Source organism: Mycteria americana, chromosome 2 (assembly GCF_035582795.1).
Source record: "Mycteria americana isolate JAX WOST 10 ecotype Jacksonville Zoo and Gardens chromosome 2, USCA_MyAme_1.0, whole genome shotgun sequence".
NCBI lineage: Eukaryota > Metazoa > Chordata > Aves > Ciconiiformes > Ciconiidae > Mycteria > Mycteria americana.
In genome coordinates this window covers 18,344,489-18,360,986 of record NC_134366.1, presented here as the reverse complement: position 1 = coordinate 18,360,986, position 16,498 = coordinate 18,344,489, and the positions used below count along the sequence as shown (strand labels likewise).

General features: G+C 38.2%; 1 protein-coding gene across 5 annotated transcripts in view; it reads right to left on the bottom strand.

The window, feature by feature from the left end:
* The window catches only part of MPP7 (MAGUK p55 scaffold protein 7), a 160,941-nt gene that overhangs the window by 57,306 nt on the left and 87,137 nt on the right, over positions 1-16,498 (bottom strand). For all 5 annotated transcript variants that reach the window (XM_075492579.1, XM_075492582.1, XM_075492580.1 and 2 more), the window contains 2 exons: positions 14,875-14,952; positions 10,191-10,271 (listed from right to left, as the gene is read on the bottom strand). In XM_075492579.1, the coding sequence (XP_075348694.1) occupies positions 10,191-10,271; positions 14,875-14,952 (159 nt within the window). The remainder of the gene's footprint in view (positions 1-10,190; positions 10,272-14,874; positions 14,953-16,498) is intronic.

The following is a 16,498-nucleotide window of genomic DNA, read 5'->3' as shown; positions in this document are numbered from 1 at the left end:
TGAGGGGATCGAGTGGACCCTCAGTAAGTCTGCAGATGACACCAAGTTGTGTGGGAGTGTTGGTCTGCTTGAGGGGAGGAAGGCTCTACAGAGGGACCTGGACAGGCTGGATCGATGGGCCAAGGTCAATTGTGTGGGGTTTAACAAGGCCAAGTGCAAGGTCCTGCCCTTGGGCCACAGCAACCCCATGCAATGCTACAGGCTTAGGGAAGAGTGGCTGGAAAGCTGCCTGGCGGAAAAGGACCTGGGGGTGTTGGTTGTTGGTTGACAGCCGGCTGAATATGAGCCAGCAGTGTGCCCAGGTGGCCAAGAAAGCCAATGGCATCCTGGCTTGTATCAAAAATAGCGTGGCCAGCAGGACTAGGGAAGTGATCGTGCCCCTGTACTCGGCACTGGTGAGGCCGCACCTCGAATACTGTGTTCAGTTTTGGGCCCCTCACTACAAGAGAGACATTGAGGGGCTGGAGCGTGTCCAGAGAAGGCAACGAAGCTGGTGAAGGGTCTAGAGCAGAAGTCTGATGAGGAGCAGCTGAGGGAACTGGGGTTGTTTAGTCTGGAGAAAAGGAGGCTGAGGGGAGACCTTATCGCTCTCTACAACTACCTGAAAGGAGGTTGTAGAGAGGTGGGGGTCGGTCTCTTCTCCCAGGTAACAAGTGATAGGACAAGACGAAATGGCCTCAAGTTGCGCCAGGGGAGGTTTAGACTGGATATTAGGAAATTTTACTTCACTGAAAGGGTTATCAAGCATTGGAAGAGGCTGCCCAGGGCAGTGGTTGAGTTGCCATCCCTGGAAGTATTTAAAAGACGTTTGGATGAGGTGCTTAGGGACATGGTATAGTGGTGGTCTTGGTAGTGTTAGGTTTACGGTTGGACTCGATGATCTTAAAGGTCTTTTCCAACCTATATGATTCTGTGATTCTGTGATTTTTTTTATGACAAGGAGGTCTTAAATTCAGCTACAGAGTATTCATACTACACGGACACCTAACTAAAAATATTGAACAAGTTTAGATTTTAAGGTAATTACTTTTGCCTGCTTCTCCCATATTGAACACCAGAAGTAGTATTTCTGTATATCAACTGCACTAAATTCAGGTATCATTCTGGAGAACTGAAAAGCTGCAGTATTATCTTCACCATTATATATAAGTGAAGTATATATATACTTTCTATAAGTACTTAATAAAGTTGTAACTAAAGAATTATAAAATATTAAAATAGATGTGGTGCAATAGAATAAATCTTCCCTCTTAAATAGTAACATTCTTTTAAAAAGGCCAGCAAAATAGCAGGTATATGAAAAAAGTTTACAATTTTCCAAAATATTTGTGATAAAGATACTTACAGATTTATAAGTTACGTAAACATGGGAAGAGAGTCTTGCCACTGACTAGAAACCCAGGAATAAGCAGAAAGGGGAAAAAAAATTATTATGAGATCATACTGGACCACTACTGAAGATTCATCAATGAACTAGAAAAGAGGAGACTGTTGAATAAGTGAACAGAGAGTCAAATAGAATATGGTCCGGCAAATGCAAGGGAAAAGCACCACTGAAGGAAAAAGCAGCATAAAAAGATTACAACTAAAAAAGGGACTATTTGCTCGTATTGTGCAGTTTCTCTATTTTTAGTAGCTGAATAGAATTGCTACTTGAATGGGATGTGATTTTATCCATAGTGATTTTTTCCTCCTCCTAAATTACCAGCTTTAGTAATGTTGCCAACTTTTATGCGCCTATGTGAATGCCATAGTTACATGTATGCAATTCAACATTCTTACCCGGGTTAGAGTTGGTTCCTTCATGTGGGAAAGTCTGTATATATAACCAAAGAATTTCTTTGATTTACTTTTCAAATCTTTTATTTTCTGCTGCCAACCTGCCTGGCTTCGTTTTTGTTTATTATATCTATCACTTTGTTTATTATGTGTTGGCTGCTAGCGAGCATTCTCATATCCATACGTCTAAGAAGAGTGACAGACAAGCTGTCCGTTGGACATCAGCTGAGCTATCACATGAGACAGACCTGAGAGCATTTCCAGGGTAACATGATGGTTGTTATTTAAATATATCCATGCAGTATTCTTTCATCTCCTTTATATAATTTTATATCTATGCTTATGATACGTTGTATATTGTTGTATGTATGCTCTGTCAGCTCCTACCACATTAAGAGTCTGCCACAACTGCTTTCTGATTTTCTCTGCCTGTCAGATGTGAAAAATCAAGGCTTTTCTTGCTGTTTTTAAAAGGATTATTTTGCTATAACATTTTTGTTTTACTTACTCCATTCCAGTGACATGGACATTCCAAAAATAAAGACAGCAACATATTCTCCCAATGCTTCCCACCCAAAAAAAGTTTTCTATAAAAAACTCCTTTGAATTACGGGTACAAGTGGAAATGGAAATAGGAAGTCAAGGTCTGAAGCTGAAAAGAGTTATGATTGAAACCTATTTTTCCTCTAACAAGGTTGCCAAAATGCTTGATGGAGGGCTTCCCAAAGTGGCAAATAATTTAAAGGCAAATACTTTAAAGGCAGGAAACACTGGGCAGAAGGATCTCATTTGCTTGGCAACGTAAGTGTCCCCAGCACTGTTCCCTCTCCACCAGCTTCATGGCTGGTATGCTCAGAACATCTATGGGTTATCCATTAACCAATGTTATCAAACCACCAGTGCTGTGGTCCTTGCTCCTTGTTGTGCTAATTTGCATATATTAAAATAAATTTGCATGTATTAAAATAAGTATTTCTCTCTCACTGCTGATACTTCACAGCACACCATCCAAAATCAAGCACGCTCTTGCAGATTTACAAATTAATGGCACTTGATTTTACACATGAGGATTAGGTAGGTAACTTTTCAGTTGACTTATGAAGTACAATGTACTCCATCTCACCATATTAATGAAGTTAAACTAGTTTGTACTGCAAAATATCTTAATACAAGAGCACAACTCCTGTAACTGGTCCTACCAGCAAACCTCAAAGACCACTGATGTACTCATCAATAGTTATAAATCATGGGAAATTACGCTTCCTGAACAGATACTGTAGTCTGTGTTACCATGTGTGAGCACGAATATTTCATAAAGAGGAGGAGAACAGTCTCCCAGGACATGAGCAAAACCAGAAAACATGGGTGCATCTGGGAAGACAGGTCTCTAAAGGGACAGGGCCAAAAGGTCCTCCAAGAGCTTGAGATACAGTACCAGCCCGGATGTAGCTCAGATGTTAACTGACCTGAAATTTGTATTGGGTTTTCCAGATGCAAAACCTGAACAGTTGTAGGCAAATTCCAACAATTTCCAGTGGAAAATGCTGACTTTGCAGAAACGACAGATTTCAGTGAAAAGGCCCTGATGGAAAATCCTCAGCAAGTCTAATTACAAAGGAAATGTTGGAAAGAGGACAAAGTTTAGATTAAGATTTTTTTAATTACATGTTACAAGAAGTGCTTCATGAACTTTTCAAAGCAAAACCAGATTTTGTTTTATATTGTTATAGCCCAGTATTTTCTCTCAGTGCTTTGTATGTTAAAGTTCTTGTAGAAAAATGCCTGCTGTTTCGTGCACAGTAAATTATATTGTCAATTTTTGCCATTGACTGTAAGGCAGCTTTATAAGGCTCTACTGATAAAGGCTTAAAATGTTTGTTTTTTTAACATAAAAAGTACCACTTTGATCAGAACAGTCTATTAGGCCACTGTGCAAATCTACTAGATGGCATGGATGATGGTATCAGCAGTTGTTTATCAAATAAAGGCTAGAATTTACAAACTTCCCAGTAAATACAAGAAAACCACAACAGGATAGGACAACGGAAAAGGTATGCTTCAAGCTAAAAGAAGCACTATTTCTTTTTTTAAAGAAACCTAAACAAATATAGGAAACATTTATATGAAGAACAAAGTGCTCTGGTTTCATTATCTGCAGTTTTAGTTTTGTTTAAATCATGGTTCTATTCTGAAGGAAAGCCAAGAAGGTACTTATTAGATGAAAATATTTACAAATGCAAATTGCTTATGCTGTGTGAAACTGAAAGTCAAGTACACCTCAAATGAATTGCAAATAAAACAGCAAGCGTAAATCCTATTTACAATTTTCTGGTGTATGCATCTTTGCCATTTGAAAGCAATTTAAAAAAACCTGAAAACAAATTAAAGAATCTGTATTTTCTCTGAACAGCACGTTGAAGTTGTCCATGGATAAGTTAATCTGAAAACATTCCCAGTCATACGAGAGCGGTTTTCCTTTCACTCTGCAAGTTATCTTAAAATTACTTCCAGAATTCTATTCATTCTACAGTAATGAAAGAGAAGCCAAGAAAAATACTTCAAGGTTGTCCACCACTTGTTCCCTCTATGGCTACAGGTACAGCACCCAAAGTGATCCAAATACTTGACATTCTGGTGTACCATGATGCACTGAAGTCATTCACAGTCCTGCCTTGTGCCCTCATTTAGGTACCTGGTTTATGTTTCAGACTAGCAGCTGGCAAACCTTTCAGCGCACATAAACAGAAGATAAACTCCGCTGAAACAGGCAGAACCACCACTGGCATTCTTAGGAGGTTAAAAAAGCTTAATTTCCTCTGGGTCATAAGAGGTATAAACATCCTTCAGAGTGGCATAAGCTTTTAAAATAATTATTGTTCTGCCCATTACACTGACGACCACAAAGGACATACTTTATATGTATTTAAAACACTAAATTTACCCTAATAGGGATTAACTTCAAATGGTAAATTGCTCATTTCAATATGTAATGATCAGGAATGTAACTGCTGTTATAAACACAAAGTTAAGAGCAAGTGAGATCCAAATAATATATCCCGAGCCTGTCTCAAAATTAGTATAATTGGGACTACATTGTTCAATGGACTAAAAGATAGCCCACTCTTTTTAAAGCCTTTTTTGTTTACAGCCACACCAACAAAGTAAGTGCCTAAAATGTTAATTCCTATAGCTAATTGTTTTAGCTTTTCAGATTTCAAACAATTTTTAAAATAAATAACAATTATGCTCTTGTGCTATGGCACTGTCCCAAAAAGAACACAGCTTCTTCCAGCTTGTTAGAAAAGGAACTGAGAACTAGTATTCAAGAAAGCTTTTTACTTAAAAGTGGAAGAGAATCTGAAAGCTTTGAAGTCTTTCATTCTTAGTTTGATCATCTGTCATATCTACTACATCTCCTTTCTTACAGTGTCTGTCACTGGGGTTCTGCCCCATGACTGACAGTAACGCTAGTGTCCACCTCCATTCCCATTTGTGTCCCTACTGCCAGATAAGACCATGTTGCTAACTTGATTGTGACAAGTCCATTAAAATTCCCTTTTAGATACACTTTGTGTTAACATCTTGAATCCTAGTCTTGCAATTATAGATTCCAATTTATACAATTGCATAACAATGAAAAATATTTTGTCTCCAGATAATGCAGCTAATAAAAAAGAAAAAAAAGTGGAGTGCTCTCAGACAATAGCAATACTTTCAGATTCATAAAAAAGCCAAATTACTCTATAAAGACACCTCTCTCAATTGCAGTGGTGCCTACCTGATACATCATAATTATTAAAATTTTTGTAATTATTTTCAAAATTCTGTACAACTCCTGTCTTCACATACTCCCGACTTCACATACTCCTGACATACACAACTCCCATTGTCACATAAGTTCCTTAAATTTCTCCAAATTATAAAACATTAAAGCTGAGAATATTTACTTCTTTATCCTATTATTCATATTTTTCACAAAAGCAGACATAGAAGGGTCTTCCCTTAAATCAGAAACTTCCTTTTCTCATGTATATCCTCACTATATATATTCTAGTTTTCATGTTATAAAAAATATCAAGAAAAAATAAAATCCTCCTGTAAGAGAGATGTTTAGTATTATGTCAAGCTTCATATGTTGTGTATTTACAGAACACATTAACTTTAATGTTGTCATTAGACAAGGAAGCTAAGGGACACTTGTTCCTTTCTTTTACACATGGAAAACAGTATGGAAATTCCTCATTGTGTCTTACTCAAACATACATAAAATCATATAACTTCCATGTAAGTGCCCTATCCTTCAACAAAATTGGAATGTAAACTCCAAATCCTGAAAACACAAACCATCTTTTAAATGCTCCCTTCATAAAATAAGCAAAGGAAGCTTGAAATAGGGTTAAAAAAAATCACCCAGGAACGGGTGCAGTATACGCTCCACACAGGGCAGGAATTACCACCTTCAAATGCAGCCCATTAGCTTGAATTATACAGAATAAAACCCTCTATACAGCAACACAGTCCTCCCTCCATTCCTTGCTCAGGTGAGGTTATAACAGACATACCACACTACCTAATGCTTATAATGGAAATGGTGGTAGCCCTACACAGATTAATATGCAATTACTTTAAAGCACCAGCTCCTATGTTGAACAAATGGAAAGGATTACAAAAAAGTCTAAACATCCATCAGAATAAAGGCCAGCAGGCAGGGTCTGTGCTCAGCAAGTTTTGTACAGGTGCATCAAGGTCTCGCCTGCCCTGTGAGACCCGAGCAGGAGAGGGGAAGACCTGGAGATGCTGCCAACACACGGGCTTTCCACAGCCTGTCCCACTGCAATGCAGAAACGGTTGGTGAGTGCTGCTGCTACAATACCCAGGAAACACAGACAGCAGTGGACGACTGAAATTTCACTTTCAGAAATCTAAAATATGTTTACAGAGAGCTATGGCAGGCAGATCCAAGCCTGATCTGCCAGCATTTCAAATCACCCAATCATGTCCCCGCTTATGTCCAAACACCATTTAGACTAGAGCCATGCAGCACTGCCTGCAGCCTGGCCCAGCCTGACCCTGAATTGATCTATCTTTGAATTTTGTACCTTTAAGGTATATATTTTATTGCAACTGAAAAAAAGCGACCAAAGAAAATCCCAGCAATCCCCACATACCTCACAGCTTTAAGAAACAGAAGCACAGCAATATAAGTTTCAGAACATCTAGCTCTGGTTATTTACCATCATTCTAATTTTGACATGGTAAACTCTCTTAAGCCGTTTTTTAAGAACCAACTCAGCAGACCTTTTAAACTTACATACGTATATGCTGGAAGTGTAAACATTTATTAACAGTTATCTTCCTCAACTGATTGCAAGCATTTGATTGCATGCTTGTGGTTATGATGGAAAAGAGCTGAAGATACCCATTGCTGTACTTATGCTTGCTGAATGAGAGAGAAGATATATTTCAAAGACTTAATTTCTGGGCTGCTTAAAAATCAAATACCACATTCAACTGGATTTGGGTTCTAAGGTAGGGAAATACTGTTCTACTTGTTGATACCTCTAACAAGGTATACCAAGATTACAGAATGTAAATTGTAAGTCTTTACTCATTGGAAATTAAAAACAATAGGTGCTGCTGACCTGAGTCCATGCAACTCTGCAATTATATTTTAAATCTAGAATGCAAATGCAGTATCTTATACATAGACAAACAAATCCACTTGATTTCCCAGAGCTAAGTACTCTGTTCTACTTCCAGAGTTCTGTTTTAATCAGATGAGATAAACCACAACCATTATTAGTTCATTTAATTGTGGTAAAGGATGCCACATGTTAGAGCAGAAAAAAAACCACTCAGTGTAACTGGATATTGCATCCAGTTTTAAAAAGACCAGCAATGCCCAATTAATTTTTTCCCAAAAGAAAATGCATCTGACAAAACCTTGGAATAACTTCTAGGACATTTTGAAAAATCTCAGGTCTGATAAATATAACTGCCTCAGAGAAATAATTTTCTTGTTTAAAACATTTCTCTACGGATGAAAACCATGAACACCACAAACTTGTCAAAGCTCTACTCATCAGATGCAAACACTCAGAAATATATTCAACAAAACAATTTTGTAACACAGAATTAAAATATAGAAATATTAATCTAATCAGACAATTGCTGGAAACCTCTCCCAGCCTTTTTTGGCATGTTAACCAAACCTGTCAAGTTACAATCATCTTCCTAGACCTGTCCCTTTACACCACCAAACTTGTGGAAGCAGTGATGTAGTGCAGTAAACTAATCCCAACCATCCTTCATCCTACCATGAACGTTAGAGCAGAGCTGTAGGAAAATGGAAGCTCTCCTGCTGGCTCCAGCTAACACTGCAGTTATAAGCCAGGTCAGGAGAGGAAAGTTTCCCCTGCAAAATAACATAGAGCCAGCTTAAGTCAATCCCAAATTAAGCCATATACAAGTTTTTAGATAAACCCTATGCAACACCATTGGAAAAGACATATCAAGTATCCCAAGTAATTTCAGATGTGTGGGAAAGAGTTGTTCTAGACATCATTTTGCCCCAGGAATCTAGAAGGAAAGAAACAAAGAAACCCTCTCCACCCATCAACCTAATAGTGAAGGGCTAGAAAATCTTATGCAATGTATGGCATAAACTCAGATACAGCTGAACAGACTCGAGGGCATCTCTGGGGAGGAACTGGAAATACCGAGTCCCACGTTGTCTGGTCAACGGGATGGAGGAGGGAGCGGTGATATTTACCATCTCCCCCAGGCGTGTTTGCCATGAGCAGGTGGATAGAGAGGATAATGGATAGGCAAAAATATCAGACGTACTGTCAGCTCTTTCCCCTAACTCACACAAACACCTGCAAGCTACGCAGGGCAGGGAAACGTGTGTGTCTTGTGCAGGATTAGGCAGTCTGGCCATGCAAAGGGCTTGGTACTCTGCAGCTGGCCATCTCCTCCTGCAGCCAAGAAAGGTATTTGCTGAGTTACCGCATTTGTTCAATCATATTAACCACGCTGAGGGTAAAGCACTTTTCCTGAAATCCCACTAAAATTATCACATTGCATTTAACTGCTTCCAAGGAACAGACAGCAAGAGAGAGTGAGTGGATGGGGGGAGGGGGGCAAGACAGCAAGGGGCGCAGAGAGAAAGAGAAAGCAAAAAAGGGAGAGGAAAAGATGCAGTTGTGGCAAACGAGCTGTCTTCAGACTCAGTCCACTTCAGGAGTATGAAATACATGTGGACAGTCAAGAAGGAAATACCTGCAGTGAAGCTTAGGATCTCTGCAATTTGATGCACCAACAGCTCCTCTTGTAATAAGCCATTGGCATTGGCATTGCTTACCCCTTCAGAGAAAAGCAGCTTGTCACTTCGGGAACTATGGAATAACCAACTGTACAAAAATCTTTAAAAAGCAGGCATAACTGATCTTTAAAATTTTGTATCACTTTGAAGATATCATAATGTTTCAGGTTTTGAGATCAGCGTTTTACAGGGAATATAAAGAAGCAACTGTCTTAAAAAGGGCTCCTTTCCACTCTACAGTTTTCCTCTAAACTTATCAACTGCTGCATTTAATTAGCATTGCAATATGCATCTAGAGCACTAAGGTCTTCCTTCTCTTTAGAGACGAAAAAAAATGTGATAGTGTGCATTAACAATGATACACAGGGGAGGTTCTGACTGGATATAAGGAAACAGTTTTTACTAGGAGGATAATTAGGAATTGGAAGGGGCTGCACAGAGCGTTTGTGGAATGTCTGTCCCCAGGCATTTTTAAGACCTGATGGGAGAAAGCCCTGAGCAACCTGCTCTGAACTCAGTGCTGACCCTGCTTTGAGCAGCACATTGGACTAGACAACCTCCTTCCAACCTGAGCAATTCAAGGGCTCTATAGTCTACTGGCAGATAAAAGGTATCAAGTTCCCCGAAAGCACCACAGAGAACCCGAGGAGTTTTCAAAATTAGATTTTTTAAAAAATAATACCCACCAGGAATTTTGTTCCAAGTACCAGGTTGTGTTACTTATGCACAGTGCAATTAAATCAATGGTATGACCGAAAACCTTTTATTAAAAGCACATTTTGAATAAATGTATGAAGCGCATGCAATAAAAGTTAGCAAAAGACAAAAAAATCAAGCATCTACTTTTTGGAATATCCACTGTAAATAAACGATGGCTTTCCACTGTCCTTTTATAAATATCAGTAACAGCATAATAATGTACGGGCAACATTAAATGTGTTTTTTCGTAACAGGTATTTCCTATTAACATTGTGTCCCTTCTTAAAAGCACACATACTCATTAAAGCAGACAAACCCCCCCACAGCCTGAGGAAGCAGATGCAGACACCCCTGCAGAAAGCACTTTGCAGGTGCAACACATCCTCACCTTGAGATTGGGTTTTGAGAGGAGCTTCAGCAGTTCTCTGATCTCGCTGCTCAGTGGCTTGCTCTGCAGCTCCTCAGCCAGCTGGGTGGGAGATGGAATCGACACAAAGACCATTAGCAAAGCGTTGTTTTACCCAGTGCATCAGTGACGACCCAGAATCTATCTTGTTCAAGGTTATTACTTTCCAGCGTGTTCAAACAGAAGCCAGCATGAAGAAAAACACCATCAATCACCGCGCTTCTTTTTCTGGCCCTCGGTGGACCAGATTTAAGCCAGGCCTTTTGGCTCTGTTTAACACAAGTAATCATTTCTGGCAACGGTGCAGCCAGATCACATTCTGATTTATAGCGATGGGGGCAAATCCCAGCACTTCATTTAAGTGAATGGTCCTTTGCGTGCAGACAAAGGACTGCTTGTAAAAATGACTGGATCAAACTTTGACACTGTCTATAAAAAACAGTTTTGAATGAGGTGGTGAAATCCACACTGCTTCCAAAAACCCACAGTAGCTGTGCTGTTTAGGACTGGGATAAGAAAGCAAAGTGCCCCTACAGTGCAAGCAATCTGAACCTTTTATTATGTTTACACATACACTGGAAGGAGCTTGTTAAATGTGAAGCGGGTTAATCATAATATAGTTTATAACAGGTCATCAGCAATTTAAGCCCCTAAAATGCACAAACTATGTCCTAACAACAAGATCAGTAATTTATGCTTGGTTATACTAGAAAATTGTGGTTTGGTGAACAATAGAGCAGCAGTCTAACGTTTAATCCCATGGCTATTTGGCTCATGTCTTGAGTTTTCTTATCACGACATTCTCAACTAATTTGGACTCAAGAGGCATATTTTACTGCAGGATTTCAGACTCAAACTATTTTTGCAGAAGAAGGAAAAGCTAAAACATATTTCACAACACTGAACTTTAGTTCAAAATTCTGAAGCTACATGGCTCATAATCCAAAACGTGATTTCAGATAATCACTTATTTTCTTTGCATTAAATCAGTATCATAAAAATGTCTCAAAGAAAGACTGGTTATTTGCAGCAAGTAATTTTATTAGTCTAGCCTAATTTTAAATTTGTACTTTCATTTTGTATAAATTTTCAAGATAAATGGACAGAAGTATATTTTGCATAATTACATATAATAGACAATTCTAGAAGCAATTATAGACATCAGACATGGTTTGAATACTTTTTTTTTAACCTTCAAAGTAATACAGGGTTAACAGGACTGCAAGAAAAATTCATCACCTACAGTCCCACAGCCCTTTAACTATAATTCATAAAAACGTCCATCAAATACATCAATGCTAATCTTAACAATATTTGTGTCTTAATACCAAAAGATTAGAAAACGATCTCTGTAGGAAAGGTCAGAATGAAATATTTTAGGCACATAAAGCCAAGTATTGAGGTAATGCGACTGCAATCTATTCTGCATGTTCTATGGAAAAGCTCTGCAAAGCTGAAAATAATCTGCGATAGGAATGACAGCAGGTATATGACACAAGTTCCCATTGGTTCTCTTTTTATTCTTTAGCTTGTACTACTCATCACTAGAGAATAAAATCTATTCATTCATGTTTCATTGATGAAGACTAGCAATCACTCAGTAAGAATGACTGATTCAGCATTTCTCTCTCAGTTGAATTGTGCACAAGCATCTATTAACTTCAGCAGACTTGGCGTTTGCTTTGGTGGTGCAAATATAAATGCAGGCACATAAGGTTTAGAACAGTGAGAAACAGAAAGACTATTTTGTAATTGCTTTAACAGACTTTTAAATCTCATAATAGAAATAGAAATATTAAATATAATATATAAAAATAGAAAATATTTGTTCAGAGATAAAATAATTTAAAAATTGTTTTCACTCATATCATTTACAAGGTTTTTCCAAATATTTCCATAAAAGTCTTTAAGGCACATGTAACACCCCGTGATAGAAGAGGAGGAAGACAAAGATTGACAGAGAAGGAGGAAGACAAAGCCATGTCTCCAGATTAACAAACAGATATCACCAGAGCTGCTTGTTGTGCTTCTAGCAGTTTTGGACTGGATTTTTATTTGTTGTTGTTGCTGAAGTGCTGAGATTTGTGACAGCTACCAGCAGCCGTACAAACTATATGGAATACTTTGGGCACAGTGATACCGTGCCGATCACTTCCTATGCCAAAGACTGCAGGAAAAGCTGTCAGAGAACCTCTTCTATGATTCTCTGTTGAGAGAACCATAACATTTCACCAAGCTCTTTGTGAAGAGCTGCCACTATAGAGAGGGGAAACAAAGCAAGGGAGAGGGGCGGATGTGGAGTGAGGCTGGCAAGATGAGCAGCACCGGGGCCTGGGGGTTTAAAGCTTCTGGAGAAAGTTCTGAAACTTCTTTTGCCAGAACAGTCTTTCTAATAACCTAGAGGTCCTATTTATCATATATACCTATACCGCCAGCAATGTTTAGAACATTTGCATGAAATCAAGAGTCCTGCGTCAGACACAGCTGCTCCAAAATAAGAGGCAAACAGAATCTCTGATGGTAAATTCAGCCTAAAAGTCACTGGGGGTGAGGAGAGAGCAGGTATGGCAGCTAGGAATATGAAATTCTTTAGAAAAGAAGCCTCACCACAATCGTTACCTCTAAAATTGCTTTAAAAAATAACACAAGAATAAACTCACACTCCTTAAACAGTTTTAGTTACGTTAGCAGCACCTCAAGTTTGGGTTTTAAATCAAACAGGAAATGTTCACTTGCTAATAAGAATATCTCCTTCTCTGTTCAACTATAGAACAGTTGCCATCACTAGAAAAACAAAACATTAATTTAAAGCCTATTGAAATAAAAGTGTCTTTTGTATCACCAACATGCTCTTAAATCCCTGAAGCTGACAACTAGTCAGACAAATGTGCCAAAAATTGAATAGCACTTTAATCCTGGAACTCCATGGGTTTTGGAGTTACAAAACCCACTGCATGTAAATAAACTTCCTCAAAGTTTGCTGCTAACTACTGAAACACAGAAAATCCTGCAGTGCGCTAGCCTGACTTCCGCTGCCAAAGGGCATCCTCATTCTAGGGACGGTGCCCATAAAACCAGCTGTTCAGCTACACATAAGCAAAAATGAAGAACCAGCAAGAGGATCTTTAAAAAGAAGCTGTGCTTAAAAAGCAGGCAGATGTCTAGAGACACTCATGTCCCGACACAGTACATTTTAAAAATACTAACATATATACGTAATAATACATTCATAGGGTTAAAAACCCTGACCTCTCTCAACTGAGGAGTGCAGAGTACTTTAATTTGGGGATTTCCAAAAGTATACGTTTTAAATGAGGCTGAACAAAGAATGAGATCGCTCAGCATTTCTGAAAATATCAAGAACTAAGTTTTGCATCCAAAAATAAGAAATTATTCTTAAGAATTTTAGCCCAGAGATCCATAACACAAATGTTAACAAGGATTATTAATATGTCACCAAGAACTTAATGAAGAGAATTTCAACCAGCTTTCTAATTTTCAAAATTACTATCAACATTATTCAAAGCTACTTGAAGGTTAAAAAAATATTACTAATATATGCCTGAGGTCAAAGCTAATGCATTATTATATTTGGTATGTTACAGGATATAGCTCTCCTCCTACTGAAACGTGATTAAATTACATTATATCCTTTTTTCAACAGACTTCAAAAATGTTTAATTTAATTTTTTGTTAAAATGTTACCATTCTCAATTCACAAAATCTAACCATTTGTAAAATTTAAAAATCAAGAGCTATTAATTATATAAAAAGATAGTTAAGATTTTAAAACATCTATAAAGTATGTGAAGTTTCAAACATGGTCTATTTGAAATGGATCCTAATATGTATTGCCTTTTCCAAAAAACACCTGAGATCATCAATTGCAACAAAGATTTCTGGATTTCACCTAAACCACAGTTTATTAAACATTTCTCTATCCTGGCCTACCTCAGGTTCAGTCATAGTTTATACAGGTGTGTGCACAATTCATCTGAATCCTAGAATTAACCAAATAGCAAGAAGTGGCAGGTTGGATTTTTTTCTTTAAAATAAAAATTATAGTAACAGGAAATTAACTACTCCATCAATGCTGACCACTTTTACAATTTATTTTTTGGTTATGTAGGTAATTTGGAAAGCTCCAATATCAATAAATCACTACTGTATTTTTTCTTAAATAGTGTTTTGGTTGGTTTGTTTTTTTTTTTTGTTTTTTTTTTTTTAGCAAGCCTCCTTCCCAGGCATTTCATATGCTTCATTTCTGTAGTATTATCTGTCATTTTTCATGTTCTGTCAGCAGAGCTGCTATCTCATTTGTCTTTATTTTTCCAAAGCATTCCTCTTGTCTGTGACTTTCTCAAAACACTAATAGTTGACAGCTTTTCCCCTCCCAGTAGAGTTCCAACCTGTAATTTCTATTACGTAGTTACTAAAGCAGAACAAGAAGCTATCTAGATGCAATGTTTTTATAACAGGCAAGTGAATAAAAATCAAAGTAATATCAGCAACAAGCCCGGTGATGACAGCACCTTTGGAAACATTTGCAGCTTCTTATGATTTCAGCTCAGAGGATTATATTCATATGTTTGCACTATGAGGAGTTCTGCTTGCAGACAGTTTTTTGGGAGACTTGGTACCAGTGATCTCAGCAGGGGACACTTACATCATCTGCCAAGGCTGCTGCACCGTGGAGTATGGGCACCGGGTTCTGTTTTTCATAATAATGCAGTTTTTCATGAATCTGGAAGACAATAGCACAAAATGATAAGTATATTTAGCAGCATGAGAAACGGTACAAAATGACCCTGTTGAGCTAACTGATCTGTTGAGTGTCTGTAACTAAAGAAACATCCTTATAGTAACCTACAGGCAGCAATCATGTAAATGTAATTCATCATCATCCTCTGTTGAAGTGCTAAGAATATGAAATCAGATGGAAAAAATGCTCAGTATGTAGACCAACCCACAGAAAAACTAAACATTTGTGATTTTTCTTTCCTCGCTTTCTGTGTCCATATTTCTAACATATTGCTTTAAGTATCAATTACATTTTATATTGCTGCTGAAAACACAAAGCATAAAGTGTTTATCCCCAAGATGGATATAAAAAACCCTGTAAATTATGATTTATGAAGTGAAATAATAGCCTGCCACCCACATCTTGACAGACAGCTTGGTGGAGCGGCTGCCATCATTAAAATAATTCAGAAACAAGGGCAAAGTAGTGCTAATGTGAATTCTAACACATCTGAAAGAAAAAGGCAGTCCTTCAGCAAGTTAAAGTCATTTAGAAGCATTTAAAGTTTTTAATGGTGAGTTATAAACATTAAAAATGCAGTATGCTTGGTTCTTTCAAAAGGGGAAAGGATGCACCATCATTTAAATACCCAGCCTCTTCCCTCCTCCACAAGTCATGCATTTCAAAATCTAGATTTTTCCAGTGTGAAAGCTTAAAAGAGACAAAATATTTTAAAGCTTCTAACAAGTTTTTTAAGTTATTTCAGAATGGCATAAAATATTAAACATTCAATTTTATTTACATTATTTTCCTGAAGATACACAAATATACAAATAGTAATAAAAATTTAAAAAAAGAAAACAACAGTAGTCTGAACTGATGCAAACACACCCCGTTCTTAGATTTCTACTTTAGTCCCGCTGCTCTGAAGGAGACATGGACTCCAGATGGTTGGAGGAGTTGCAGAAGGAGCTAAATCTGGGACTTCTGTGCTTGGCAAGGAGGGGAATACAAGGTCTGGCAGAGGCCACAGGGCTCAGGACTTGGCTGGGGAGCCCCTCACATCCTTGGGGTACGGGAACCCCAATGATACCCTACTCCTCCCCAGCGCACTGCGGGGGGAGGAACAGAGCAGACGCCAGGCAGCAAGGACGGCTGTAAAGAGCGACCAAACCAGCAGCCTTTGCACACTGAAAATGTTTGGAGCTGGCTGGATCGTATCTGTTATGCACCAACTGTTTCCTCCAGCCCTCCCTCCTCTTCCACTTTTGCTTTTATCTGCTTACTTTTACTCCCGGCAGCACTCACTCCTCTCACTGCCCAGGACTCCCTCAGCCTTCTCCCCAGCCCTTTCTTTTGAATTTAGTCTGAACTCCTAATAACCACACCCATAACAAGATAACGCCATGTCACTGACACTTGCGCTTGCCATTTTTCCGGTCTTCTGCTGTGCTTCATAACACCTTCTAAGTCCACGTCTGTTTTTACTCATTTAGACTATAGGTTCATTGAAGTAAAGGCCACACAACACTCTGTTAATGTAACGTGG